The sequence below is a fragment of the Cyprinus carpio genome, chromosome A8, assembly GCF_018340385.1.
Source record: "Cyprinus carpio isolate SPL01 chromosome A8, ASM1834038v1, whole genome shotgun sequence".
Classification (NCBI taxonomy): domain Eukaryota; kingdom Metazoa; phylum Chordata; class Actinopteri; order Cypriniformes; family Cyprinidae; genus Cyprinus; species Cyprinus carpio.
Genome location: NC_056579.1, coordinates 11,145,204 through 11,172,699, shown reverse-complemented (window position 1 = coordinate 11,172,699; position 27,496 = coordinate 11,145,204). Strand labels below are relative to the sequence as shown.

Here is a 27,496-nt window from a genome sequence, read left to right as displayed (position 1 = left end):
TCTGGGGTGAACTAATCCTTTAAGATATTATTACACTTATTCATTGGCTGTAATAAAGTTAGCTTGAGCTTGATCTACTTTCAATCTTTAAACATGCTTCAGCTCTTCAAACACTGCTTAGGTGGATAAATTTCATGAGAATTATTAACAAAAAAACCCAAAAAAAATCCAGTTTTTCCTGGTTTACCATAATGTGTTTTATTAACAAAAAAACACAAAAAAAATCCAGTTTATGATGAAATTATTTACCATAATGTGTATAATTTATATAGCACATTTAGCCACAAAGTAAGCCATGTTCAAACAGTAGGACACAACAAAGTTTTCTTGACCCTTTTAAATAAAGATTGAATATTTATTTTATATTTTCTTTTCAAATGTATACATTTTAAGTATGTGGAGCTTTTGAGTTGTTTGATTTTTTAAAAAAATGTTTTGTGTTTTTTCATGACGCATTCAAACTGTTGGGCATGACTTGATACTGGCACAGAACAGAACAGAAAAGAACATAATAGAAGCAAAAAGATGTCATCATTTCAGCTGGAGCAAAAAAACAATGACTGATGTGTATGTGGAGTCTTTATCTTTAGTGAAAGCTAATCATTGTCCATCGGGTCAGAGTCATTTCTATGTTCCCAGGATTCTTTGTTCACCAGAATTACATGGCACATAATAAACCACATGACAACATGTCCTAATACATCAGAATGAACTGGGGCCATATTCACAAAAACATCAAGGCTAAAAGTAACCCATAATGAGCATGCCAATCCTAATTTTACTGTTTTTAGTTAAAAAAGAGAATTTCACAAAACATTTTAGCACTAAAAACTATGCAGCTAAAACAAGAGGACTCCTAAGTCAAGTCACTAAGACTAAATCACAAACATATACTAAAATAATAACATAAACATTTTAGAAACATATCACGATTATTATTTAATGTAATTAAAAGTTGGGCAAGAAGTAACAGCTGTTCTTGAGATCAGTTTGGTTTTCTTTTAAGTTTGCACAGTGTCTCAGCCATGATTATTCTAGACTGTTAATTAAATGGCTACTTATTTGCATATCTGCTAAATGTAAGAGGATTAGTAATCACTGCTCAAACCGATAAATTCCTGGCATGATAACTCTTTCAGTGAATGTGGTAAAATATATGAGTAGTTTAGAAACTGTAGTCATTCCCAGGTTCTTAGGACTTGTTCTTCTAGTCCAAATGATTCAACATTTATCCTGCCCCCAACACCTGAAAAAACAATGAAGCATTACTTTTCAGTTTACAAAAGCACAAGGAAGGTTTTCATTATTTTTTCACAGTCAAACCATAGGAGACCAAAAATTATATAATTCACATAATTAAAATCTTATATTATGTAATTGAAGTTTCTCATCATGTAATATAAATGCCTGAATAAACTGTCTTTGTATATTTTTTTCTATGATATATTTTATTCTTACCTTTTGAACTTTCGTTTTCACAAAAACCATTTCCTGTTTCCTTTTGAACAAAACCAAACAGACATTTTTAAAACATAGTAAATATTTTTTACCTTTTATTTCATGTGAGGAAAGTTTAATATACCTGCAACGCTGTATGAAAAGAAGAGAGAGAACAGTACAAGTATTAATGTATTTAACAATGTTTTTCAAATACATCTTTTATGCTCACCAAAGATGTATTTGCTCAAAAATACTGTAAAAACATTAATACTGTAAAATATTTTTACAATTTAAAAGAGCTGTTTTATATTTTAATGTATTTTAAAATGGTAATGGCCAAGCTGAATTTCTTTTATGAATTCTTCATTAATCATTCTAATATAATTCTAATATGATATTAATAATAATTTCAATATTATCGTTAAAAATTGTTTTTGCTGCTGAATATTTTTGTGGAACCCCTGATCTAAATTATTTCAAGTTAATTTGATGTATAGAAATTTCAATGAACAGAATTCATTTGAAAAATCATATTTTTTTAATGTCTTGTCTTTTTTAATCTTTATCTTCCCAGCTTACTTTCCCCCAAATCTCTGAATGCTACGTTATCACAGTCTCCACAAAATATTGAGCAGCACAACTGTTATCTACAAAAAAGATTTTTTCTCTCTTCATCACCATCATTTTTAAGTGTAGCAATATATAGTGTATATGAATGATTATGAAAGTGACCCAGCCTGAATTGATTGTTGAATTTTCATAGAAAATTCCATTATAGAAAAAAACAACTATAGACCTCATACTAAAAATAACTGAATAACACTTGCCTGAACTTTTTGATAGTTTCTTCTTCCGAATGTGTTTAAATATTAAAACACTTACTACTGTAATTAATATTAAAGTAACTATAACACTAGAGGCAATGATTGCTACAGCAGTAGGGGGATTTCCACATTCAGAATCTGATGAATGTGTTCCTGGATTTGTTTCAGCAAGTCCCATGGCTTCACATCTGTGAATAATATCCAGGATCAGCATTGCTGAAATATGACCAACAGCACACATTTACAGCACAAGTGTGCACTTACTTTGTATGTGGTAAACAGGATGAGAAAGATCCGTTAGAATATGTGTCAGCTGTACAGTCAGCACATACAGTATCTGTGGAACCAGTACCTACAGAGACAGTCAGCATAAGGTTAAAAGGTTGTCTATAAATCTCTTCCATCTATTACAATTCATGCAGCACAATAAACAATGTTTCCTGTATTTTATATATATTATGATTTTTTTTTTTTTTTCATTTACCTGCTTGTTTGATATATTGTCCAGGGCTACATTCAGAATGTTGCACAGCTAAAGTGCAGCTGCCTTTCTGTTTTTCAATGCAGTAGAATCTCTCCAGTGGCCCACAAACAGTATCTGATGATCGAGTGCATACTTCACTCAGTCTTAAACCTCGGTCTAGGATGAAAAATATAAAGCGCTATATATAAAAGCGTTTATATAAAGTTACTTGTCTTTTAGAAGATATAATCGCAGTTGCATCTGAAGCTTACACTATATTATTTTCAGGGACAGTTTCCTGGAGCAACTAAATTGCAACTCTTCAGATCTTAAATCACTTGAATTAACAGACATCATTTTTCACCAAAGATTTAACATTTTTCAGATGAACAGATATAAAGTGGAAAACACTCACCTGCATCACATACAGTACAGGGAAAGCATTCCACAAGGCCATTTGGTTCATCAATGAAAGTTAATTGAGGGCATGGAACACAAGTTGTGCACATTAAAACTTTTCATTGACAACTAACAATATTAAATAAAAATTCAACACACAAAACTGGTTCTTGATTTATGACAATATTGAACAATATTTTTTACAATTTTGAAAATGTGAATAAAAGAAATGCCCTTTATACAAACCCGATTCAAAAAAAGTTGGAACACTGTACAAATTGTGAGTAAAAAAGGAATGGAATAATTTACCAAATCTCATAAACTTATATTTTATTCACAATAGAATATAGATAACATATCAAATGTGTTGAAAGTAGACATTTTGAAATGTCATGCCAAATGTTGGCTCATTTTGGATTTCATGAGAGCTACACATTCCAAAAAAAGTTGGGACAGGTAGCAATAAGAGGCCGGAAAAGTTAAATGTACATATAAGGAACAGCTGGAGGACCAATTTGCAACTTATTAGGTCACATTGGCAACATGATTGGGTATAAAAAGAGCCTCTCAGAGTGGCAGTGTCTCTCAGAAGTCAAGATGGACAGAGGATCACCAATTCCCCTAATGCTGTGGCAAAAAATAGTGGAGCAATATCAGAAAGGAGTTTCTCAGAGAAAAATTGCAAAGAGTTTGAAGTTATCATCATCTACAGTGCATAATATCATCCAAAGATTCAGAGAATCTGGAACAATCTCTGTACGTAAGGGTCAAGGCCGGAAAACCATACTGGATGACCGTGATCCTCGGGCCCTTAGATGGCACTGCATCACATACAGGAATGCTACTGTAATGAAAATCACAACATGAGCTCAGGAATAATTCTTCCAGAAAACATTGTCGGTGAACACAATCCACCGTGCCATTCGCCGTTGCCAGCTAAAACTCTATAGGTCAAAAAAAGAAGCCATATCTAAACGTGATCCAGAAGCGCAGGTGTTTTCTCTGGGCCAAGCCTCATTTAAAATGGACTGTGGCAAAGTGGAAAACTGTTCTGTGGTCAGGATGAATCAAAATTTGAAGTTCTTTTTGGAAAACTGGGACGCCATGTCATCCGGACTAAAAGAGGACAAGGACAATCCAAGTTTTTATCAGCGCTCAGTTCAGAAGAAGCCTGCATCTCTGATGGTATGGGGTTGCCATGAGTGCGTGTGGCATGGGCAGCTTACACATCTGGAAAGGCACCATCAATGCTGAAAGGAGGTATATCCAAGTTCTAGAACAACATATGCTCCCATCCAGATGTCGGTCTCTTTCAGGGAAGAACTTGCATTTTCCAAAAATGACAATGCCAGACAACATACTGCATCAGTTACAACATCATGGCTGCGTAGAAGAAGGATCCGGGTACTGAAATGGCCAGCCTGCAGTCCAGATCTTTCACCCGTAGAAATCATTTGGCGCATCATAAAGAGGAAGATGCGACAAAGAAGACCTAAGACAGTTGAGCAACTAGAATCCTGTATTAGACAAGAATGGGACAACATTCCTATTCCTAAACTTAAGCAACTTGTCTCCTCAGTCCCCAGACGTTTGCAGACTGTTATAAAAACCAACTTTTTTGAGATGTGTTGATGCCATGAAATTTAAAATCAACTTATTTTTTCCCTTAAAATGATACATGATAAAATATTGAAATTTGAAACTTCCACATCATTGCATTCTGTTTTTATTCACAGTTTTTACAGTGTCCCAACTTTTTTGGTATTTTAACAAACAAATGCTTTATGGCAGAATAAAGCAGATTACATAATATATTTTAAGAAATTTCTAATACTGTAATAGTACATAAACATAAAAAGACAATATATGCTGTAACTTGCAGTCTTACCAGGGGAACACATTGGGCAGCACTGCTTGTGTATCTCATATTCAGCTCGAGCACATTGACAAGAACAAAGTTTATAGTTAAGAGGAACAATAAGTGTAATAAGAATAATGATCCTTAAAGCGAACATAGTCACAGTCTAGATCTATTCAGTCAATGAAACATTACTGTGATGTTCAGCACAATCTTCAGACGCTTCACATGCTGTGATGTTGGTTGATGTGTGCCTTAACAGTAAACAGTATGGAGGGATTTCATAGAAATCTGAGAGAACAGGTCATGTTTCCACAGGCTTCTTGCAGACCTATGCATTCTTTGTTAAATCAAACTGAAACAGAAAAGGCAGAAAAAGGATTAGCTCATTGTAAACCTCCTTGTTCATACACTACAGAACATTAAAAAAAAATGTAAAAACCTGTTAATTGTTTAACAGTAAGTTTCCTTACACTCTATGGTGAAAAACAGTAATAGATCTAATGGGCATTTAGTGTATTTTTACAGTAAAATACAGCTTCTTAGTTTTTCTTATCAGTTAAGTACATTATAGAATTTTATGTTACATCTTATATTAAATTAATGTCTACTGCATTATTTTAGTGATGCAAGTAACTGTCATGGTGTTTTGTATTTTTGTGACAGATTTTAGTAATTTGGTATATGAACATTATTTCAGTTGATGAAACATGTTTTTTATAAATATGTATATTTAAGTTTGTAAAACTTAAAATTTTGCTACCATATTTTACAGTTAAGTTCTGGCAACTGCCAATTTGACTGTAAATTTCAGGGTTTTTTTTGTTGTTGTTGTTGTTGTTTCTTCAACCAAGGGCATGTTTGGCTTGTGAATATTTAGGGGGGGAAAAAACACACGTTTCACACTCACTGGTTTACTTATTTGTTAACAATGTACAACAGTCATTCATCATAAGAAAATATAAATGATTATTGACCCTGAACATAAAAAAAAAAATACATAAAGAAATAAATCAAAACAGAAACACAAAATAAATGTAATGAAGGCCAAGTTAAAGTGTAATGTTGTCACAATGTTTTTACATCCATCATTATGTGTTTTGTTGTAACTGAATGGCAGTTTCTCTCTGCAGATGATGATGTTGTGGGATGTCACAGCATCCGGATGTGTAGAAATACACAAATGAGTTTAAACAGTGAGTGTCTCTCATTTGTTTAAGTAAAAGCAATAATGTTTATAAGCCCTTCACAATGTTAAAACGAAAAGGTGATAAGAAGTAATGGTATAGCTTTAATGTTTGACTGCATGTCAAAAATAACACAAATGAAAAATTGGATATGGATCATAAATTTAACATGCTTGTCACTAACTTGCTTATTAGTGAAGAAGAGGAGATAAGTATCATCAACTAATCTGTTCAGAGCTGGTCACGCATGTTCTGTTAAAAAAACAACAACTGAAAAGCGAAAACGTACGCAATAGGAAACCAGTTACAATTTTAAGTTAAAATTCATAGACATTTTAAAGTACCTGTTAGGGGCGTAGTTGGTTGAGCTCGAATAAATCAATAACGAGGTGACTTTGAAATGATTTTTTGACTAAGGCCCCGTGTCCATCAAAGCATTTTTCTGAGGCTAGCGTACTAATGTTGGGGAGTAACTACATGTAACTAAATTACATAATTTAATTACAAAATAAATGTAACTGAAACCCTTAAAAAATACTTAAAAAAAAAATTACAAATCAAATAACACCTACTTATAAAAATGTTAATGATTATAAAGGGAGTTACATCTGAATATTTTCACACATATACATAATTAAAATATGATACACCAATGTTGCAGGAGTTGAGGACACAGAATAGGACACATGCTTACTCCATAACTGTTTTATTTCCTATTTTGGTTTATGTATATGATTTTTTTTTTTTTTTTAAGATTAACTGTTTCTTTTTTCCAAGGCATTTTTAGATGCCAGTGTTTCCTGTTATAGCAATGCAAAGATTTGATTTCAAAAACAGTATCGTAGCTATTAAACTATATCTTATGATTTTGACTCTGTATTTAACCTCAAAAAGATCTCAAAGTAAAAAGAGCTGCTAAAGTCTAATTTTGAGGTGGCTGTGCTTTACAATTCAATTATTATAATCTTAATTCAAGTGATGAAGGATTCTGAAAGTCTGACAGTAATCAGTGTTGAGTACCACTGTTATCCCTGCCTGCTTTAAATGTTTTAAAATAATTAAAATTTGAAAGCAATAAAATGTAATTAGTTGACTTTACTTAGAAAAATTGAGGAAACCGATTGCCTTAAAATTTCCAAGTAAAGTATTTTATAATTTTTTAGTTGGCACAACTTAATAACATTTGTATACCAAACTTTTTAATCAAGTATACTTGAGTAAAGCTGACTCAAAATCATTAGTTGTGTTAACTTCTTATTAGAGTTCACATTACTAGGAAAAAATGTGGAAACTGATTGCCTTAAAAAATTGAAGTAAGCTGAACTAAAAAAATTAAGTTATGACAAAAAAGCAACACCTGACCTCAGGTAAAACATTATTTTATTATCAATTGTAAAATACAGTGTACCAAGCAATCTTTAGACACTCCTAAATATAAAACAATTTTTACTTTAATCACAAAAAGCACATCTCCTGTTAACAAATGAGCAGCGCAAGTGCAACCAAAAAAAAAATATATATATATATATATATGACTGATGAATGAATTTCGAATTTGACAATCTTTGACCTGAAATGAACTGAGGAACAGTTGACCTTTTAAAAGCATCAACGTTAGCTTAATGCAATTTTTTAAACTTTGCAGTGTAAAAATATGTTAAACAAAAATATTCAACAATAAAACCATTATACGATTCAAAACCTTTTTGTGTATTTTAGAAAATCTGTGCAACAAGCTTAAAGATACAGTAAAGGGATAGCCCAAAACTGACAATTTTGTCATAATTTACTCTCCCACATCTCATACCAAACCCGTAAGTTTGGATAGTCTTTGAAACACAAATATTTTAAATTAACCCTGAGCGGTTTATGTCCCTCTATTAAAAGTCCAGGTAACCAAAACTAAAAAAGATCCAAAAAGATTATCAAGATGTCTTTGTGACTTATTTTAAGACTAGACCCTTTCACTTACAGTTTTGGAAAGAGATGAGGGAGTGTAAATAATGACAGAACGTTCAGTTTTGGGCGGGACTATCACTTTAAAACAATCTGAAAAAGCCTTCACTTCATGAGCAGCATGTTTTTTAAGGGACTGTAGTTTTTGGTTTCAGGGATTTGTGTCCCAGAGAGAGAAGAACACTCTTTGAATAAAATCAAAGGTGTTCTTGAGCTGTGGAGGGTACTCCAAATTGAGCGCATATATCAGCCCAAAAAGTAGCCACATGGCATCCGGGAGGTTTTCAATATTGTCCATCACAATGGCTCCTTCAAGGATAATTGCGGTGTGTGAATTCTCTAAATGCAGTGCTTGTGAAGAATCCTGGCTGCCTTCTGTTATCACAGTCAGAATCCCGATGGAAATCTGGGGTATGTCACAATCACAGTCCTAATAAAAAAAAAAAAAAAAAAGAACAGCACTATTAAAATTCTGGTTACATTAGAAAAATTAAAATCTCACAAATGTACATGTATCTTAAAGAATCAGGACCATCACTTTCTGTTCAACATACAACTAACAGAGATAAACAATGCTTAAAATGTTTGTGTGAAAAATTAGACATTGTAAAACACAATGAACAGTACGATGACGGCAGAACATACACAAGAAAATGTACAATTACATTTAAAAATTATTTTGTAATTGTTTTGTGTCTGGTCTGTTTCTGGGACTGAATGCCTATTTGTGATGTATGTGTGGGGGATTAGAGTTTAGAATAAAATACACAAAGAATGGTACTTGCCAATGTTGCTTTGAAAAAGTCAGAGGTTTCTTCTCCAAGAAGGAGAGGAAGTCCACGAAGAACTGCTGTGCGATTAGCAGTGATGTCAGTGCCCTGGAAAAAGAAGTTAAAATTAGTCAGCAAGAAACCCATTTTAAAAATTAAGTGATGACATTGCCCTGAAAAAAAACTTACATAGAATCAAGTTTTACAGAATTTAGTTTAAGAAAGAAGCAATGACAAGCTTACCTTCAACTTAATTTGATCAAGAAACTCTGAAAGCACTTTTTCCCAACTGCCCCCCTTTTTTGGTTTCAAAAATTTTCAGAAATCGAGCTGTATGTTGATCAAGTGCTGTGAAAAAATCTTGCTTGAGGTTTTTGCTTGTTATGCGAACAAACTCTGCATTGATCTGTAAAAGGAAAAAGAACAATGCTTTATCTATTAGGCTTTTGGTTACTGTGTTAAAGGGATATTTGAAAATTGCCACAATTACTCTCATGGTGTCCCAAATGTAACAGATATTCTTCAGATAAACTCAAATGTGTATATTTAGAAAAAGAGAGTTAATATAAGGTCATATGGGAATGATGTCACGATCAATGTATATATGCTTTTAAGAGCTTTCACATTCTTCACACTCAGAGATGGACGATTTTTAAGAATTTGTATCTGAAGAAATTCATATAAATCTGGAATGGCATGAGGGTAAGTAAATGTTGTTATAGGTTGTGTGATTTATTTGTTACTTACTTGTCGTTCTGTGAAGAGTGATGGCCATCTTTGAAGAGTCTCTTTTACTGGAGACTCAATCTCAACAATCTCCTTTCTCCTCAAGGAAAAAGTGGAATCCATGTTCTGTGATATCAGGGTGGAACTTGGATGACATTCTTTCATTTCCCCACGAAACCCTTGACGTCAGGGGCGGAGCCAGAGGGGTGGCTTGGGGTGGCCCACGCCACCCCTGAGATTCGATTGGCCACCCCAGGTGCCACCCCAAAATCCTACTCTACGATTGGTCATTAACGTGGTCAAAGGCGGAACCTTTGTTGACGCACTTTGCTGCCTTTAAATCAGCGCGGGAGCTTGGACAGTCAGACACCAGAACTCAGAAATGTAAGTAGCAAGTGTTTGATATAAACTAACCAACGATACATGGCTTATTGTTTTTTAGCATGTGAGTTTACAGCACTACTACTTGTGCTAGCACACAAAGATATCTATTTACCTATCACATCTGCTTTGATATCTAATCGCACACACAGCCCAGTATCACGTCTGTTGAATCACGTCATGTAGGCTAATTTATCTACTGTAAGTTACCTGCCTATTCTGCCTACTCAGTCGACATTTGCTAGGTCATTAACTGTTAACTGTAGGCTACTTTTCTAAAAAGCATTTAAAGATTTATCATTAGCAGATTAGCAGACGCAATTTTGTGCAAAAAAACGTAGCCTACATTATATTTTAACCAAATTAAACACGCCATAGCTCGCCCCTACCTTCAGTAAGTTAGGATTAGGCTATATTCCCAGATAAATTCCACGCAGGGTTTCGTTTTTGTTTGTTTTATAGGCTATACAGTCAATGTTTTCAAGCCCTGTGTTGCTAACATACCTATGCTGTGAAATTAAGGTCTAGCCTACTGGTGGGTTTGGTTGAATTTGAGTAATAGGATATGCAACCATTTACATCTGGAGATAGTTATTTGTGCTCGCCAAAATCATAGAAATTATCATTACAAGACACTTACAGTATCTCCTGTAATCCAAGACAGATTTTTCTTCGAGTTGTTAGGCTTTAGAGCATTTATTTTAACAAATGACATGGAAAACATAATTCATTTCATCCACATATCCTTATGCACAATGCACAACAACAATTTAGCTTAAACCGTGAGAATCAAGCAAACCTCACGGCCGTCAGGGCCTTAAAGTGACAGGCACTGAATTCGACTTGCACATCACCAATGCAGTAATGACATGAAAGAGTAGTCTGTATCGTTTAAACTTTATAAATAGTAATAGTTAAGCTTTAATTTTGTGTAATTAATTGTAAATAATATGTTCTTTCTTCTGCATTGTGCCAATTCATGTTTGTTTCATTTCAATTTCTAATAATAATGTAAGTAATAATTACTAATAATGTAAATGGGAAAAAAAGTATTTAATTGGTGTTTATGTAGCCTAGGGGTTGGTTGGACTGTTCTGAAGGAAATCTGACTTCATTGCAGTATGAAAAGGAACCAGAATATCCAACAGTTCTTCGTTAGCAAGAAAAGCAAACCCTGATGAAGACAGTGAACTGATCAGAGCAGCTGATGTTAGTAGTACCAGCAGTGGTTCAGATAATGTTAGCGAGTCAGATCAGGATGATGACAGGCAGGGTGAAGCCACTGAGCTAGCAGCTTCACCTGATGACCTGGGTATGTAAAATCTAGAATTACATTTTATGGTATGATTTAATAGGCTATGTATTTGGAAAAAAAATATTAACAGCATTTTTATTTAGCCTACACAAAATAAAAATGTTTAGGCATCTAAGTGAAATAATCTGAAATCATTCTAAATGCTATTTCAGATTCAGACAAGGGTGGTGGAGACACTTCAGATCCTTATAAGGGTATGACATCTCAGCTATATCTGATTGAATTGCACTTGTTTTAGTTAATACAACAAAATGTATTTTACATTTAAATTTAGGTCCATCATCATCATCTTGTCTCACTGGTTGTCCACGTGCAGCTACAAACCCAACCCCTGGACCTCATGGTGTGTACTGTATGTTTTATCCTGGTTAAAATATATATAGAAAACACATGTTTGTATGATTTGCTGAATTACTTTTGTTCTTTCCAGACATCTCCCAATCAAGGGCAGCAGATCCAACTCAACCTGTGCTGAGGATGTTTCCCAAGACCACACAAGGTCAGAAAAGAAGGGCATTCAACCCGCAGTGGTACAGCAAGTATTCTTGGTTAGAATACTCTGTTAGCAAAGATTCAGCTTACTGTTATGCATGTAGACATTTCTCACTCCCTTCAGCGTCAGAATCAGTATTTACGTCCCAGGCAGGTTTTTCACATTGGAAGAAAGCGCTGTATAAAGATGGAGGCCTTACATTGCATGACCGGTCTGACAGTCACGTTAATGCAATGTTTGCTTGGCGAGAATATAAGAATCATATGCTGTTTGATTCTGGGTTAATGGATTTAATTGATCAAGAGTACAAAAGAAAAGTTGAGGAGAACAGGAGATACATAAAAACAATTGCAGAGGTTCTGTTGTTAACAGCAACTCAGAAGCAGGCTCAGAGGGGCCACCGAGAGTCAGAGGACTCTGACAATAGGGGGAATTTCATAGAAACTCTAACTGTGATTGCTAATCATGATGCCCTTATAAGTGAGAAAATGAGGGAAAAGGGGAAGGCAAAGTACACATCTGGAGCCATACAGAATGAAATTCTGGAGTGTCTTGCAAACATGGTGAGGGATGACATTGTAAAGGAGGTGAAGGAGAGTGAGGTTTTCTCAGTAATTGCAGATGAAAGCAAAGACCTCCAGAAAAAGGAGCAGCTGTCGTTGGTAGTGAGGTATTACTACAGTGGGGCTATACATGAAAGTTTCCTTGACTTTCAGCATGCTCAGGATTTGGATGCTAAGGGACTTAGTGATAAAATCATACAATGCCTTGAAAAATATGGGCTCAATTACAAGGAGAACCTGATTGGGCAAGGCTATGATGGAGCAGCTGTGATGAGTGGGAAACACTCGGGTGTGGCAGCCAGAATTCAGGCAGAGGCTAAACAGGCATTTTATGTCCACTGTAATGCCCACTGCCTAAATCTAGTCTTAGTGGACACAGTGAAGTCAGTGGCAGAGGTAGATTGTTTCTTCACCCTCCTCCAAAGACTCTATGTGTATATGACCGGGTCCTATGTACATCAAAAATGGGTGGAGGTTCAAAAAGATATGTATGGTGGCCAATGCAGAGAGTTGCAAAAACTGAGTGATACACGATGGGCGTGTAGAGCGGTGGCTTGCAGGAACTTATTGGATAGATTACCAGCCGTCCTGCATGTTCTTGAGCAGATCAGTTCAGAGGACAATGGGGACAGATCTGTTGATGCTCGAGGTTTATTAGCACAGATTGACCTTACATTCATAGCCTTACTGACAACTTTCCAAAAACTCCTTGGAACCACAAAGCGACTCTCTGACCTGCTACAGGCCCCCTCACTTGACTTAGCCATAGCAGTTGATTTGATTGAATCACTTCATGCTACATTTCAGGAGTACAGGAACGAGACATTTGCACATGATTTGTGGCAAGAAATATCTGATACAGCCAAGCTGTGTAATGTAGCAGTTGAAAATGTCACAAAAAAAGAGAGAAACAGAGAGTGAGCTCAAAACTGGGTGGGTCTCCATATAACTTGTACTATAGGCCTACGCAGCGGTGATGAGGACAAAAACTCATTCAGGCAAAGGTTACTGTACCCAACTCCTAGATTGCATCATGAGTGAGATGGACAGAAGGTTTTCAAAGTCAAACTGTGTGCTCATGAATGGGATACAGGCACTGAACCCTCAAAGCTGTACATTCCTAGACAAGGGTCAAGTCTTACAATTAGGTGATTTGTATGGCAGTGATCAAGAGGACTTGACCCATGAGCTGCATCAGGCCAGAAGGGTTGTAAAGAGAAAGATGGACAGTGGGGCAGTACAATTGGGAAGTGTTACAGACTTCACTGTATTTTTGGAACCCTATAAAGAGGTGTTCCCTGACCTCTTTAGGCTTTGCAAGGTTGCCACAGCTATCCCAGTGAGTACTGCAGGCTGTGAACGGAGCTTCTCAGCCCTGAAGCTAATAAAAGACACACTTGCGGACCACCATGGTTGATGGTAGGCTTAGCCACTTAGGTGTGTTAAGTATTGAATCCAGGAGAGCAAAAGCTTTAAATATGTATGACTTTATCAAGGTTTTCGCCAACTCACACAAAAAATCGGCGCATTCAGTTGTTTTAACACCAAATATAGAGATGGGCAAACAAATTGTAATTCATTGTTCCATGAATAATAGTATTTAGCTGAGAACTTGGATTTTGGATGTTAACAGCTATAGAAATAGATGGCCAAAGATATTATGTTTGAGTTGTTATTGTGAAAAACAAAAAGTCTTGAAGGTGTATTTTTATGTTTGAGATGTTTGTTTATCTATATTTGATTTTATTCAAATAAAAAGAAATTTGATGTAAGAGTACGGCCTTTGTCCTTCAATTTATGAGTATGGTGTTCGATGCATGATTTTATGATGCCACCCTTGAATTAATCAGTGCTCCACTAAGGCCACCCCTGTTAAAAAAGTCTAGAATCGCCACTGGTAAGCGTTTAGATTCCATGCTGCACTCATCCTCACCAGCAGGATAATTGGGAAGAAAATTGATTTCAAAATGTTTAGGCCTTTTAACACTTCTCAAAGGATCTTGGCCTCCCCTTTTCCCTACATTTATAAGAACATCTGTGCATCCAGCTCGTCGTAGCTTCGTTCTGTAATTTCCCATTTTAAACTTGAGGCTGTTCTTCCCAGCCATTCCATCCAGTGGAGGAACCTGGTTCAGTGAGGCATGGATGTTTTTTTGACTAGTGAAGATGCAACATCATTGAAATCGTCGTCAGAGGGATATGCTTTGAGCTGTACATACACTCAACAAGTTTTTCAAGAATTTCGTGCTTCATGTCCCTGGGAACTTGCATATATGTCTGGTCTCTCATATACAGAAGGTTTCCTTGGCGCAATCGGAACTCAATATCTACAGGAAAATTGGGGACTTCAAATGTCTCTGGCCACTGAGCCTGGCGTACATGAGATGACCCTTCTTCAGAAGACAAAGATACAATGTCTGTGTCAGCTGTACTTGCTGTAGGAGATGGAACAAGAGAGATCACCTTTAAGGTGGGCCTCTCAGGTAAATCTGCAATGTCTGTGAGTTTAATTAGTGCATTGTTAAAATCAGCATCTTCGTACTGAAGAGAAAACTTGTATGGAAGACCCAACTTCTCTTCAAGATGCTCCATCAATGTCTCCAAAGTTTGTGGTTTTACTATGCAGTGTGATTTTCCGTATGTCATTTTCATTCACTATCACTCTAAGTATAGTTCTTGTCTCCATTGCGTTCTGTGAACCTAACAATGAGAAAAATCAATTAAATTTACACTCGAGTTCACAATAATAAAGGGATAAAACTGGAAATTATTTTATTTACTCACCCTCATGTTGTTTTAACCCTGTATGACTTTCTTTTGCTGTACACTTAAGGAATTTGGAAACCAAACACGTTCAGGTTGCCATGGAAGTCATTGGGGAACTGAAACTGTTTGTTAATAAACACTATTTAAAATATATTTTATACACCAAAAGAAAGTCATGTAGGTTTGAAATAATATGAGGGTGAGTAAATAACGGAATTTACTTTTTTAGGTGGACTGTCCCTTTAAATGTTCAATTTAGCAAAATATATAATGTTTTGCTGTAACAAAAATGTTCTGCCCTGAATTTTGTAGGGTGATAGTGGAAAAGGGTCATTCAATTCAAACAGCTTTGTGACTGTAATTTCTGATACATGGCTGCACAGTTCATAGGAACGTAGATGCTCAATGTACCACGCTGTCTGTTGTTTGCATACAAACAAAATTTCAGTGTTGATGATGACAATTTTTACAATTTGCCTAAAATCAGGCAGACATGAAGTTGCACCAGCAGACAGAACCATATCAGGACTGTAGTTGATCCCATCAATGCACACTTTAGATGTGACAAGGACAGTGCTTTGGGTAACAAAATTCTGCTGAAGCACATTCTGTACACTCTCAGGAAAAGATGAAGTCAGTGTACATGTGACTTTGTCCATCTGGACAGAAGGTTTAAAAAAGGATGACGAGTCCATGTGGTATGCTATCATTCTCTGATGTCTGAGAGCCAGAGTTTGTGTGACATTTTTGAAATTTTTTGTCTCACAAATAATTTGTTTGAAGAACTTATGCTTGCCTTCAAAACGCATGGTCCAGACATCTCTAAGTGGCCCATATGTCCTTATTAGTTGTGGATAATGTTCGATGTAGTGGTGTTTGGGACGCAACACAAAATGAGGAAATACTTTTAAAAGCAAACCTCTGTGCTCTGAAATTTTAGCCCCAAGAAAATCAATAGTATCATCAGTAAATCTGAAGGATGTCGCCAGTTCTAGAATGTCTTTCAAAAGCATTAAAAATCTCCCATGTTGCATCATTTTCTGGGATATCGAAGCCAATCATTAGTGGGAGAAGTCTTAAAAGTGCCCAATTTTCATGGCCGTTGCCCCCAATCGTGCCTCTTGAGGCAAATGTAGTTGGAATGACCTGAGGTTGATCGGTCTTGTCTATGAATTTGTATGGAAATTGTTTGATTGTTCTGTTCACATACTCAAGGGTGATGTACTTTTTGTTGATTAAATCATTGAGGCACAGTGCCATTTCAATTGGTATTACACCCTCCAAGAGATCATGCATGATGTCAGGTGGAAAGCCACTGACAGAGTGAAAATGATCAAGCTCATTTAAAAACACACCTGCCTTTTACACCATACTGTTTTTACCAAATTTTGGTCTTTTAAAACTTCCTCAACTTGCCTGTCATGATTCACCTTTGTCCTGGGTTCAAATCTTCCTGACAGTACGTCTTTCTGTTGAATTTCACTCTTTTTCACCATGCAAAAGCGGCAAGGGTGTTCCACGATGAAGCTCTCTTGAAAACCTGCCAAGGAATGAGCACCAAGATTGTCAGCAGATACATTGAGAACAGTTCCCTTAACACATTCCCCTAATTGCTCCAAAAAAGACACCATGTGTCTCCAGAGTTTTGAGGTCTTGTACAAGAGGGTGAAGGACTTTCTCATATCCATATTGTTTTACTTCACTAGCCTTGCATAAAAAGTGCCAGCTGAATTGCCTGAAGAGATGACCGGTGTTTAGATGGAAGATTAGCAAGAACCCAATAGACGCCGAACATCTTGTGTTTCTTTTTTGAAGTGCCAAGAGGATTAGCAATCTCAAATTCATCAGTGTACATGGTAAGCAAAATCCTAAATGTCCCTGCCACCAAAAAATCATTCTCACGATAGTTAGTGCTGTCTTTGTAAGAGTTGATCCCATTTGCATTTTCAAAAGGAGCAAGAACTTTCTCAAAAACATCAGTTCTGTTTAAAAGCACCTGTAGCATATTTAGAATTGGCACATAAGCAAATGATTGGGAGTCTTTCCCCAAGTTTATATTCTGTTGGTACAACAATTGGAAACTCTTTCTGAAAATATGATGCTCTTTTACCGACTGTAGAGAGAGGCTCACCAGAATCAGTCATTTTCAAGATCAAATTATTTTCTGTGACAGCTTTCACAATGTCTCTCAAAACAGAAGAATTATCACTGACTCCATGTTGATCTAGAATCTGCTGTATGGCATTACACAAAAGGGGCTTTGACAGAAGAAAGATCTGGTTGATTTTGTTGAATTACTTCCTGTACTGCTGAATCGGAGATATGCAGAATGGTTTGCATCTTAAAAAAGAGCAAGCCTAAATTACGTTCTAGTTGATTCTGCAAATGATCCAGATTTTGAGTCTGGTCGTCTTTTTCATTTTCGCCCAAATTCAGTAGAATCCATTGACTCATGGTAAGACGTATTTTGAGCAACATCTTGTGGTAATTCTGCAGCTAAATTTTGAATTTCAACTGCAATGCTGGGTTTTAACTTCCTCTGACTGCTTAATTGGTGTTCCTTACATTTGTGAGCATTAAATGTAGAATAAATCCTGCTCTCAAAATTGCAGTCATTGAATGGGCACTGAACCTTTTCATTCCTTTTTAAATGCTGACGCAAGTGGGTGAAAAACTCAGATTCTGTACAAGGTTCCTTAAATTCGCAGAGTGGACAGTGAAATATTAATTGAGATTCTTTTGATACACTTGTTTGTTCTCCATCGTGTTGGGAATGACTTCTTGTTAAGTGCACCTTCAATGCATTAAATGACTTGAAAGAACACAAACAGTCTGCATGAAGGCATGGAAATGGTGTAGTTCTGGCGTAGCTTCCATGTTTAATGTGATAATGCTTCAATAGGAGAGCTCTCTTTTCACAGGAAAAAAATACAGTACTTACATTTCCATTGCATGTCTCAAGTCATCTCACAAAACAAGCACTGCAAATGAAGAAAATAATATTAACATACACACTTCTAAATGTAAAGTTTTGCATTTACATTTACGAATCAATATGTAGTGTTCAAACATATGAAATACGGTAGGGCGATATGGCAAAATATGAAATCACAATTCTACTTCATGTTGGTTTTATTATTATGCATTATAGCCAAACAAATTTCCCCATTTAAAAAAGAAAATAAAAAATACTAACAAAGTAACAGCATATAAAATAGAAATATCATCTATACTATATAAGCAATTATAATAGAATAGCAGACATTTTAGACCAAAATGGATGAAGATTAAAAAAAAAAAAAAACGTAACCATTATTTTATCATTGTTAATAAATAAATAGGAACAAAGATACACATTACATAATATGCTAATTCAATAAAATACTACATAGGCTTGAGTGTATGCATTATAACTTTATTCTTATTAAAGTTACTCTATTATAAGTTCTTCACTGAGAACCTACTCACAAAAAAAAAAAAAAAAAAAATAAAAATGTTCCTTGATTGAAAGCATGGACCTAACAATTAGAGACTTGCAATGCTAGACTCCTCATTTCGATTAACACAATCCAACACAATCCAAATAATTTGATTAAAATAAAAACACACCCAATGTTCATGTGTAACACTAGTTAATTTAATATGATTATTACACGATTAATTATGTATACAAAGCAATTCAGACATTAAAAATAAGTCAATCAAGCACTGACTCACCTTTCCATGTGCTCTTCACCAGAAATAATGTTATTCCGTTTCCGTTTCAAATCGGCTCCACCTACTGGTAGCACCGCGCATGACAACTCGAACATTTTCAAAATACTTATTATTTTAAGTAGAGGGTAATTGAATATTTTGAGTTTATTAACTTTCCGTGCTAAAAAGTTGACCTTACTTTATTAAACTTAGTAAGGTCAATAAAGAAAGTAAAAAGGCAATTGTGACTTTTTCCCTGCAATTGTAAGATATAAACTAACAATTACAAATAGAAATTTAGAAAAGTAATCAAATGTAATCAGTAACATTACTTTAATAAAGTAACTGAAACAGTTACACAACATATTACATTTTAAATAGGGTAACTTGTAATCTGTATCAAACATTTTTTTTATTGTTTTGCAAATTGATATTATTTTTTACTATAGTATAATAGCTTTGAACACATTGTAAAATTAAGTTAATGTTAAATTAATAATTTTAATTTCTGGAAAAATAGGAGTAACTTCTGTTATTAAAAATGTCGTCAAATCAGGAGTCTGTTTTCAGCATTTAAACATCAAAATCATGATACCCTTCAACAATATAATTGAACATATAGCTAGGTTTATGCTTTCCCCATGCATTAAGAAAATAAGGTTGCATCCCAGGAGCTCTACAATGATGTTATAGACTGATGAATGCAGCCAAGGAAAACATGAAGAAAAGAAAGTGGAAAACGTTTTAAACTGTTGGTAAGCCGACAATAAAAATTATTATTTTAGTTATTGCATTTAAGACTGCTATACATGCGCAGCTCAAAAAATAAATAAATAAATAATAATATAGCCACATTGGGATATAGGATCCAAGCAAGTGTCAATCAAATGAGCACATGATCGAATTACATCACTTTATGGCACACAGCATGTATCCATGGCAACGCTCAGGCGCGTAGTTATGGTTAACGGTTCTACCGGTTATTTCCTCAGACACGGCCTTGAGTTTTCACTTTCGTTGGTCAAAAAGGTATTTATACTTTTATATTTGTAGACATTAGCTACCATAGCCACTGTGTATCTCGTAATGCTTACATTTTAAGAAAACTTTACCTTTTTAAACGTTTGCTGAAGTTGTCCCATACGGCTGCTGAGGTTAGGCTATGTGAACACTTTCGAAGCTAACGTTAGCATGTAAAGCTGAATTTATTATTATAATGGTTAGTCCATTGGACTAACCACAGCTGAAAACCAGAGATCCGCCCGCACACAAACACACAGAGATAGCACCGCAACTTTACAATTGTTAAATTAAAATAAACGTATTTTGCTTCATACAATGGGTCTGTTGTCCTTGATTAGCCTAAAAGTAAAATAAAATGACATTAAGAGGATTTAAAGCGAAAGTTCCCTAAACGTCGCGAATGGCCGCTGCACGTCCGTTCGCAGAGGCCATTAGGGGACGTCCTGGGGACCTTTTTTGTTACCTGGGTATTTCCCTCATTTGTTTTCAATGGGAGCGCCACGTTTTCTAAAACGCCAGAAGCGTGCCGAGACTTGTTGCTTGTCTACGAGTATTCATGTCTGTATTAGATGGGATACCCTAATGCTGGCAATATTTCATTCACGATTAATGCCACATGGCAACGATATTCAGTATCATAGCAAGTAGCATCACGATGCGTCTGCCACATTTCTTCTGCCGATATTCAGTATCATAGCAAGTAGCAACCAAAGCGTCTCAACTGAAAAACAATACACTTTGGTGGACACGCAGTCTAACTATGAGACAAAGGTTAATCAAAATCTATGCATAAAAGGCATAAAAAGAAAGAAAGAAAGAAAGAAAAGAAATCTGTTAATTTCGATACAAATCGATTTCTGGGAAGTGTTGAATAAACACCAATTTGTCATGAAACACAGTCGGTAAAATATAATCATGTAAAACTGTTTAACGTTACTTAAAAACATTATTTAATTGGATTAACAGGAAACAATTAATTAACAATTGTGGAGCAGATTGATAAAATCACTTTCACGTTAGAAATCAATCAAAATGAATGAAATCAAGAAATAACACGATCATAATAGCCTATAGTCATAGTAATTCAAAGAGAAGAAGGGAGACCGGTATAACCTAGCCTATATTGGTCGATATTTGTCAGCTGCCTTCAAAATTCGGACATGTTTAAGTCTCGTGAGCAGGTCACGCGTTATCCTCAAAAATAAATCTTTAAAACCACTTACCACCAGATAAAGGGCTAATATCACTTCTTTTTCTTTCACAAAACATTGGTCACAGACATTTCAAAAAGTAAAAGTATATCCTCAAAAAGTAACAGTAAAAGTATTGTATAGCCTAAATAAGGCGTTTCAGAGGTTCAAGGATCGATCGTCAAGTACTGCAGTCAGGCCAGCCTCCACTTAGAAAAACACGGTCATTCTCATAGTATCACACTACTTTAGGACTGTGTAGACAAAACAGTGTATATACAAGTTTTGTCAGGCTCTTATTTTGGAATTCAACATCAGACAGTCCTGAAATGGTGTAAGCGCCACTGTAAGAAAGTGTACTGTCAATCTGAGGGGAAACTAGACTGTGGAAATCAGAAGTTTCTTTTTATACCAATCTGAAATGACAGACAAAACAGAATTCACTTGAATTTTTGGAGGGCTTTCCTTTTGAAACTATATCATATAGTCCTGACATTGCATAAGTGGGGTGGGTGTGCTATCAATCTCAAGTGAAAATAGTCTATGGAAACAGGGACTTTTCTTTTTATCTGAGCTATCTGAAAATATAAAAAATAAAATACATATTAAATTTAATTTTTTTATAATGTAATGCAACACCAGAGAGTCCTACACCAGAGAGTCCTGGCATTGGCCCAGCTTGGCTCACGATTCGTTTCAGAAACGAAGCACATGAAAGTGTACACACCTGCTCAAAATGCTGAAAAATGTTAGTCAGACTGATTTAAAGAAATTAACAGCCTACTTTAATTCAGCAAGGTTTAATTAAATTGATCAAAATGTCAGTAAAATCTTTTAAATCTATTCATAAAAATGCGTTTCTTTTTAACTTTGTTCAAAGAATTATTGAAAAAAGTTCCGCGGTTTTCAGAAAAAAGGGAATAGCAATTTTATAGGAAATATAAAAAATGTACAATCACACCGAAATATCAAGTCCCCCCCAATAATTAAAAATGGCCAATCTTCCATTCATTCAAGAGCTTTGTTTTTTACATAATGAATTCATTTAAATAAATACTTTTAAATAGACTAATTTATAACATATTAGACATTTATAAATAGACTCATATAACATTAACTAAACATTTTGTCAGAACCTCAAGTAAATTAGCCTACATATTATTTTGTTTGGTTGTCTGTCTTGTTTTCAGAATTGTGGGAGAACAGTGATCTCTAGTCTAAAAATCAATTATCCAGAGTCATAACTTAAAAAATGCATAATACATCTGGCATGTAACTAATACAATTATACTGTTTCAAATATTAAAATGTAGACTAGGATGTAAAATGTACAGTCTTACAGAATTTATGTAGTACATTAACAAGGATTTGGTACAATTATAATGCAGCTTCTCATCCAGTGTGCAAAGTTCTGAAAACCACACCCCAGTCACCACACAACATATAGCTCCCTCTAGCGGTAAAAACCAGATCTAGTAGGATTAACTCAGTATACTACACAATAGTCATGAGCCACATACAGACATCACATTACACAGCAAAGGCTGTTATTGTAAAGATACTTTGTAGTGATTGACCTATATGCCATCACAGATTTAATCCTGAGGTATTACAAATAAACAAAATAAGGGACACGGGAACACAATGATCTAAGGAAACAAGACCTATCAAAAATTGCTTCATTAAACACATTTTAGAATTTGTACTAAACTGTCAGTTGGTAGCTGGCATATTGTTATGGAAATGATGCTTGTCTTTTGAACAGTTTAAGTGAACTCTTTCCATAGTGAGCAATTTGAGTTCCCATTGATGTCCACTGATATCAAAACTTTCATTCAGGGTGGGGAGGAAAAACAAGGAACTGGAATGTTTTTATATGCTCTGCTTTCATTTCAGGGAATTAACATCATATGAAAGGGTTGGTTTGTTTTTGGGAATGCACTTAATTCCCAAGGTTGTACTGTTGGAAATCTTACAACAATATTTTTTATTGGCCAAGAAGCTGTTTTAAACAGCAATGTACAGTTTGCATAGCCTGTGTCACATAGATGCGAATAACCATGACTGAAGATTATAAGAAGTGCTTTATTCAGCACCTGTTTTAGTACGAATATATTTTACAGTTTTTATACAATTTTACTTAATAGAAATAAATACGACAAGGGAGTAAACAGCTGGTCAGATGGAGGAGCAGCTGTACTTTGGCACCTTTGAAAATGTACATAGATAATTACTATTTAAAAACATTTCATTATTATGGCAGACCAGTAAATCATTTACATTTAATAATTTAGCAGGTGCTTTCATCCAAAGTGACAAATGAGGACAACAGAAGCATTCATTAAGTGCTGTGACAAGACCCAGATGGTCTTACACAGTACACATAGCAAATTTATTTATTTTTTTTAATAAATGAAAGAATAAAATGTAAATAGAACAGAAATAAAATAGAGAGTGCTAGTATTAGAGGGTCAAGTGTTGATGAAAAACGTGCATCTGCAAACAGTTAAAAGTCTGTAAAAGTGATTTTTGTGCCTCTTTGGGATGGCACTAATGCTCTGTGCACTGACCACAAGCAGATCAACTTTTGGTTTACAATTTTTCAACAATTGTTGGTTTATGAACATGTCAGTCTTTTTACACTGTGTTGGGGGAAACAGTTCTGTACAGACCCGAATCTTGGGGAGGAGTAACTTGACTTGCTCCAATGTAATGCTTATTTTTTCTCTTTATAATAATTGGAATCAAGACAAGCACCACAAATACTCCGCACATAGATGGAATTACAATCTGTAAATAATATCTTCCATTACTGCATTCAACATCAGACGTCTCAGTTCCTGCTTTGACTGTTGTTTTTCCAAGAGATTCACAGCTGTTAAAAAGAGGTTCTCAAGTTGAACTACAAATAAGACTATACTGCTTGTGAGAAAACAGCTAAATTTACTCACAAAATCTAGTGAAGCAAATTATAAAACAACAAATGTACAAAATGCATTGTAAGAATGCGTGGAAAGTCAATGCTGTAAAATAATGAAACTTACTTTGTATGCAATTTGCAGAATGTACCATCTGAATATGAACCTTCAGGACACTCATCACACACTGTATCACTAAATTCTGTTCCTGTACAAACACATGCAGGAACACATAGTGTTAGTACTTGAGTTTCAACAAAGGAAGTGACTGGTCTCACATTAGCTAGTGAAATTATTCAGTTATTCAGTATAGCATCTGATGCACAAAATGAATAATCACATAACCAACTAATAATTTGCTTAATCATAATTAAGCAGATTTTTGGGTGGTTTTGTCAGGTCCTATCAGTCACAAGCAAACACTGTCTGTCATGAGGATCTGTGGTAACCACATCTACAGCTTTGAAGCAATAAGCAAACTAACATATGTACAGTTATTTAATATAAATATAAGCAGAGTTATTGTTCTCAGATGTCATCTCAGCCTGTCAGTTTTTGTGGATGTATTATAAAGCTGTTTGAATGATAACAGACTGACCGGTTTGGTTGATATATTGTCCAGGTGAACAGGTTGAATGTTTCATGGCCTTTTTACAGTTGGAGAGCAAGTCTATACAGTAATAACCTGGAAGAGGTTCACACACTGTATCTGATATTGATGTACATGCCTGCTTTTCTCTCAACCCATTACCTTTGACAAGAAAGGAAACAAAAGTCAATTTTAAGTCATCTGGGGGGAAAAAGTAAAAAAACATATTTTAAATCAAGGGGTGACATGAAATAAAATCAAGGGGTGACAAGATAAAAAATAAATTGTTACTCACTTGAATCACACACAAAACATGGCAGACATTTTGTGAATCCATTAGGAACGTTAGTGTAGGTCATCACAGGACATGAATCACATGTTGTGCTTGTGTACGCATCACAATGGTTCTTAACTCTTTTTCCTAGACAATATTAATAATTACCAACACATTATTTAAAATGTCTCTTGAAAATAACAACAAATACATATATTTGTGTAATAATATAAGCTGTATTTATTGTATGTCTGTATATTTATGTCAAAGTATCCTGAAACATGGTTGGGAACCACTTAATACTACATCTGTCAAATAAGTGACTTAAATGGGTCATATAATGAAAAATAAACTGCCCCTTGATATTGCAAAATAAAAACCACTATATAAATGTATATAAATAGATTTCAACAACTTGGCCTGCCCAGTTATGCAAGGAAGAAGAATTACTATTACTACCTGCTGCTGCTAGCCCACCAAAAATATCTAAGAAATACCTTAAGTGGCTGATGTCTATTTTTAACAAGGCTTTGACCACATCAGTCCAAACTTAACCCTTGTGTATTGTTCAAATTCACTACCCTTTTGTTATGTTCGGGATGAAAACATCCACTAAATTAAACTGCTGTAATAGTATAATTTTTTTTTTTTGCATAAATCTGTTAATCATCCTCAATATGTCCTGATCAAAACTACTAAATTTTTTTTAAAAATCCAGGATTTTTACTCTTTAATTGCCAAGTTCATAAATTATGTCACTGATTTGGGGAAAAACACACAAAATGACTTACTTTCAATATAAAAAGTGATTGTGGCCTGGATATATTTTTACCTTTCAACACACCTGGTGATCAACAGTAAAAATTACAAATTTTACCTTAAATAAATAAAAGCCAATGTTGTTACTGATCTTTTCCAAGTGTCCAAGACTGTGATAAAAGGTACAAAAATATCCAGTCCACAATCACTTTTTATTTTCAAAAGTCATTTTGTGTTTTTATTTTTCTCCAAATCAGTGACATCATTTATGAACTTGGCAATTAAAGAGTAAAAATCCTGGATTTTTTAAAAACATTTAGCAGTTTTGATCAGGACTGAGGTTGATTAATAGATTTATGCAATAAAATTTGAAAATAATATTTATCTGATACATTTTTACAGCAGTTTAATTTAGTGGATGTTTTCATCCCGAACATAACGAAAGGGTAGTGAATTTGCCCACAGTCTATTGTTGAGTTTTTGAAAATTTTCAAAGCACTTTCCCAAAATATGTGTCAAAATAAGATTTGTCACCAAAAATCATTCCATTTGCTGAAACAAAAAAGAAAGCTGTGGCCAAATTAAGACTCAACAGCATCTCCTAGTGGACGAAAACGTCCCCAACATAACATGACTGCTTTATCAGCATAATACAGATATTAGGCTCATCAGTAACAATGATGAGATAATACAGATATTAGACTCATCAGTAATAATGATGAGATAATACAGATATTAGGCTCATCAGTAATAATGATGAGATGATACAGATATTAGGCTCATCAGTAACAATGATGAGATAATACAGATATTAGGCTCATCAGTAACAATGATGAGATGATACAGATATTAGGCTCATCAGTAACAATGATGAGATGATACAGTAGGCTCATACAGATATTACAGGCTCATCAGTAACAATGATGAGATAATACAGATATTAGGCTCATCAGTAACAATGATGAGATTATACAGATATTAGGCTCATCAGTAATAATGATGAGACTGTTCAAAGAGACATGTTTTAAATCTGACCTCATACGTTGTGTAAATGAATGAAGGATGGCACATACCTGGATCACACATTGGGCAACACTCTCCATTAATTTCATATTCTGCATTATTACATGTTGCCATACACAGCACAATGTTCATGGTGAGAAGGAGAGGTAGTAATGTTGACAGATGAATGAAGGTACATATGTACATGTCAAGGAACTAAAAGAATCATCACTGGTCCAGAGATCACACTGCCTTCTTTTTTTCTTATGAAGCTGAAAAAGAAATTCACGTTAGATGGCTTCTAAAAAATAGAGAGAAAACGCGCGAAGCGATTAATTCCCTAGATAAGACCAATAATTTCCTTCACCGTTTTACTCACTTTATTAAACAAAATTTAATTTCCGTTCAATAATTTATGAGGCGAATGTCCAAGACATGGTTCTGTCTTCGTTGTGAGGGATATCCTCTAGTGGAAGTCAGGAAATATTTACCTGATGTTTCCCTTGCCATTTATCACTGTAAATTAATAGTGCTCGAGCAGTTTTGTATCTGATTTGAGCTCGCCTAACTGCACTGCATGTGTCAAAGAAATGCTGCTGAAGTTTATCGAATCATACTGATGTATTAGAATTATGCATTCAAATCTGCCGCTTTCTTCTTCTTCTTGTACTTCCTTTACTTCCTTCCTTCCTTCTTGTACTTCCTTCCTTTAGTGGCGCATTACCGCCACCCACTGTACTGGAGCTAGCAACTCTGCCGCGACCGCACTTGCGATTAACTGGCAATAAACCAGACACTGCGTTCAATAATGATCCATTAAAATATAATTTGAAGAAGTTTTTTTCTCTCACCAAATTATAATTAAATATAAAAAATATAAAATAAATTTTCCCCCCTTTCAACA

At 34.9% G+C, this 27,496-nt stretch overlaps 1 protein-coding gene and 2 long non-coding RNA genes across 3 annotated transcripts; 1 reads left to right on the top strand and 2 right to left on the bottom strand.

Annotated features, from left to right (window-relative positions):
* Nucleotides 1-895: 895 nt before the first annotated feature.
* zgc:153631 (uncharacterized protein LOC751714 homolog) lies at nucleotides 896-27,386 on the bottom strand. The gene is made up of 13 exons (XM_042762151.1): nucleotides 26,972-27,386; nucleotides 26,664-26,864; nucleotides 24,853-24,978; nucleotides 24,567-24,719; nucleotides 5,007-5,059; nucleotides 4,455-4,486; nucleotides 3,143-3,231; nucleotides 2,749-2,904; nucleotides 2,529-2,616; nucleotides 2,268-2,452; nucleotides 1,583-1,590; nucleotides 1,459-1,498; nucleotides 896-1,246 (listed from the first exon to the last, which is right to left on the bottom strand). Exons 2-13 carry the CDS (start codon nucleotides 26,797-26,799, stop codon nucleotides 1,179-1,181), a joined length of 1,134 nt encoding a protein of 377 aa, XP_042618085.1. The 5' UTR covers nucleotides 26,800-26,864; nucleotides 26,972-27,386; the 3' UTR covers nucleotides 896-1,178.
* LOC122145917 lies at nucleotides 8,908-19,052 on the bottom strand. Its single transcript, XR_006160644.1, has 3 exons — nucleotides 18,859-19,052; nucleotides 18,083-18,122; nucleotides 8,908-9,005 (listed from the first exon to the last, which is right to left on the bottom strand). It is a non-coding gene; the product is annotated as an uncharacterized LOC122145917 (long non-coding RNA).
* LOC109085270 lies at nucleotides 9,817-11,872 on the top strand. The gene is made up of 4 exons (XR_006160645.1): nucleotides 9,817-10,007; nucleotides 11,472-11,513; nucleotides 11,594-11,662; nucleotides 11,750-11,872. It is a non-coding gene; the product is annotated as an uncharacterized LOC109085270 (long non-coding RNA).
* Nucleotides 27,387-27,496: the final 110 nt, after the last annotated feature.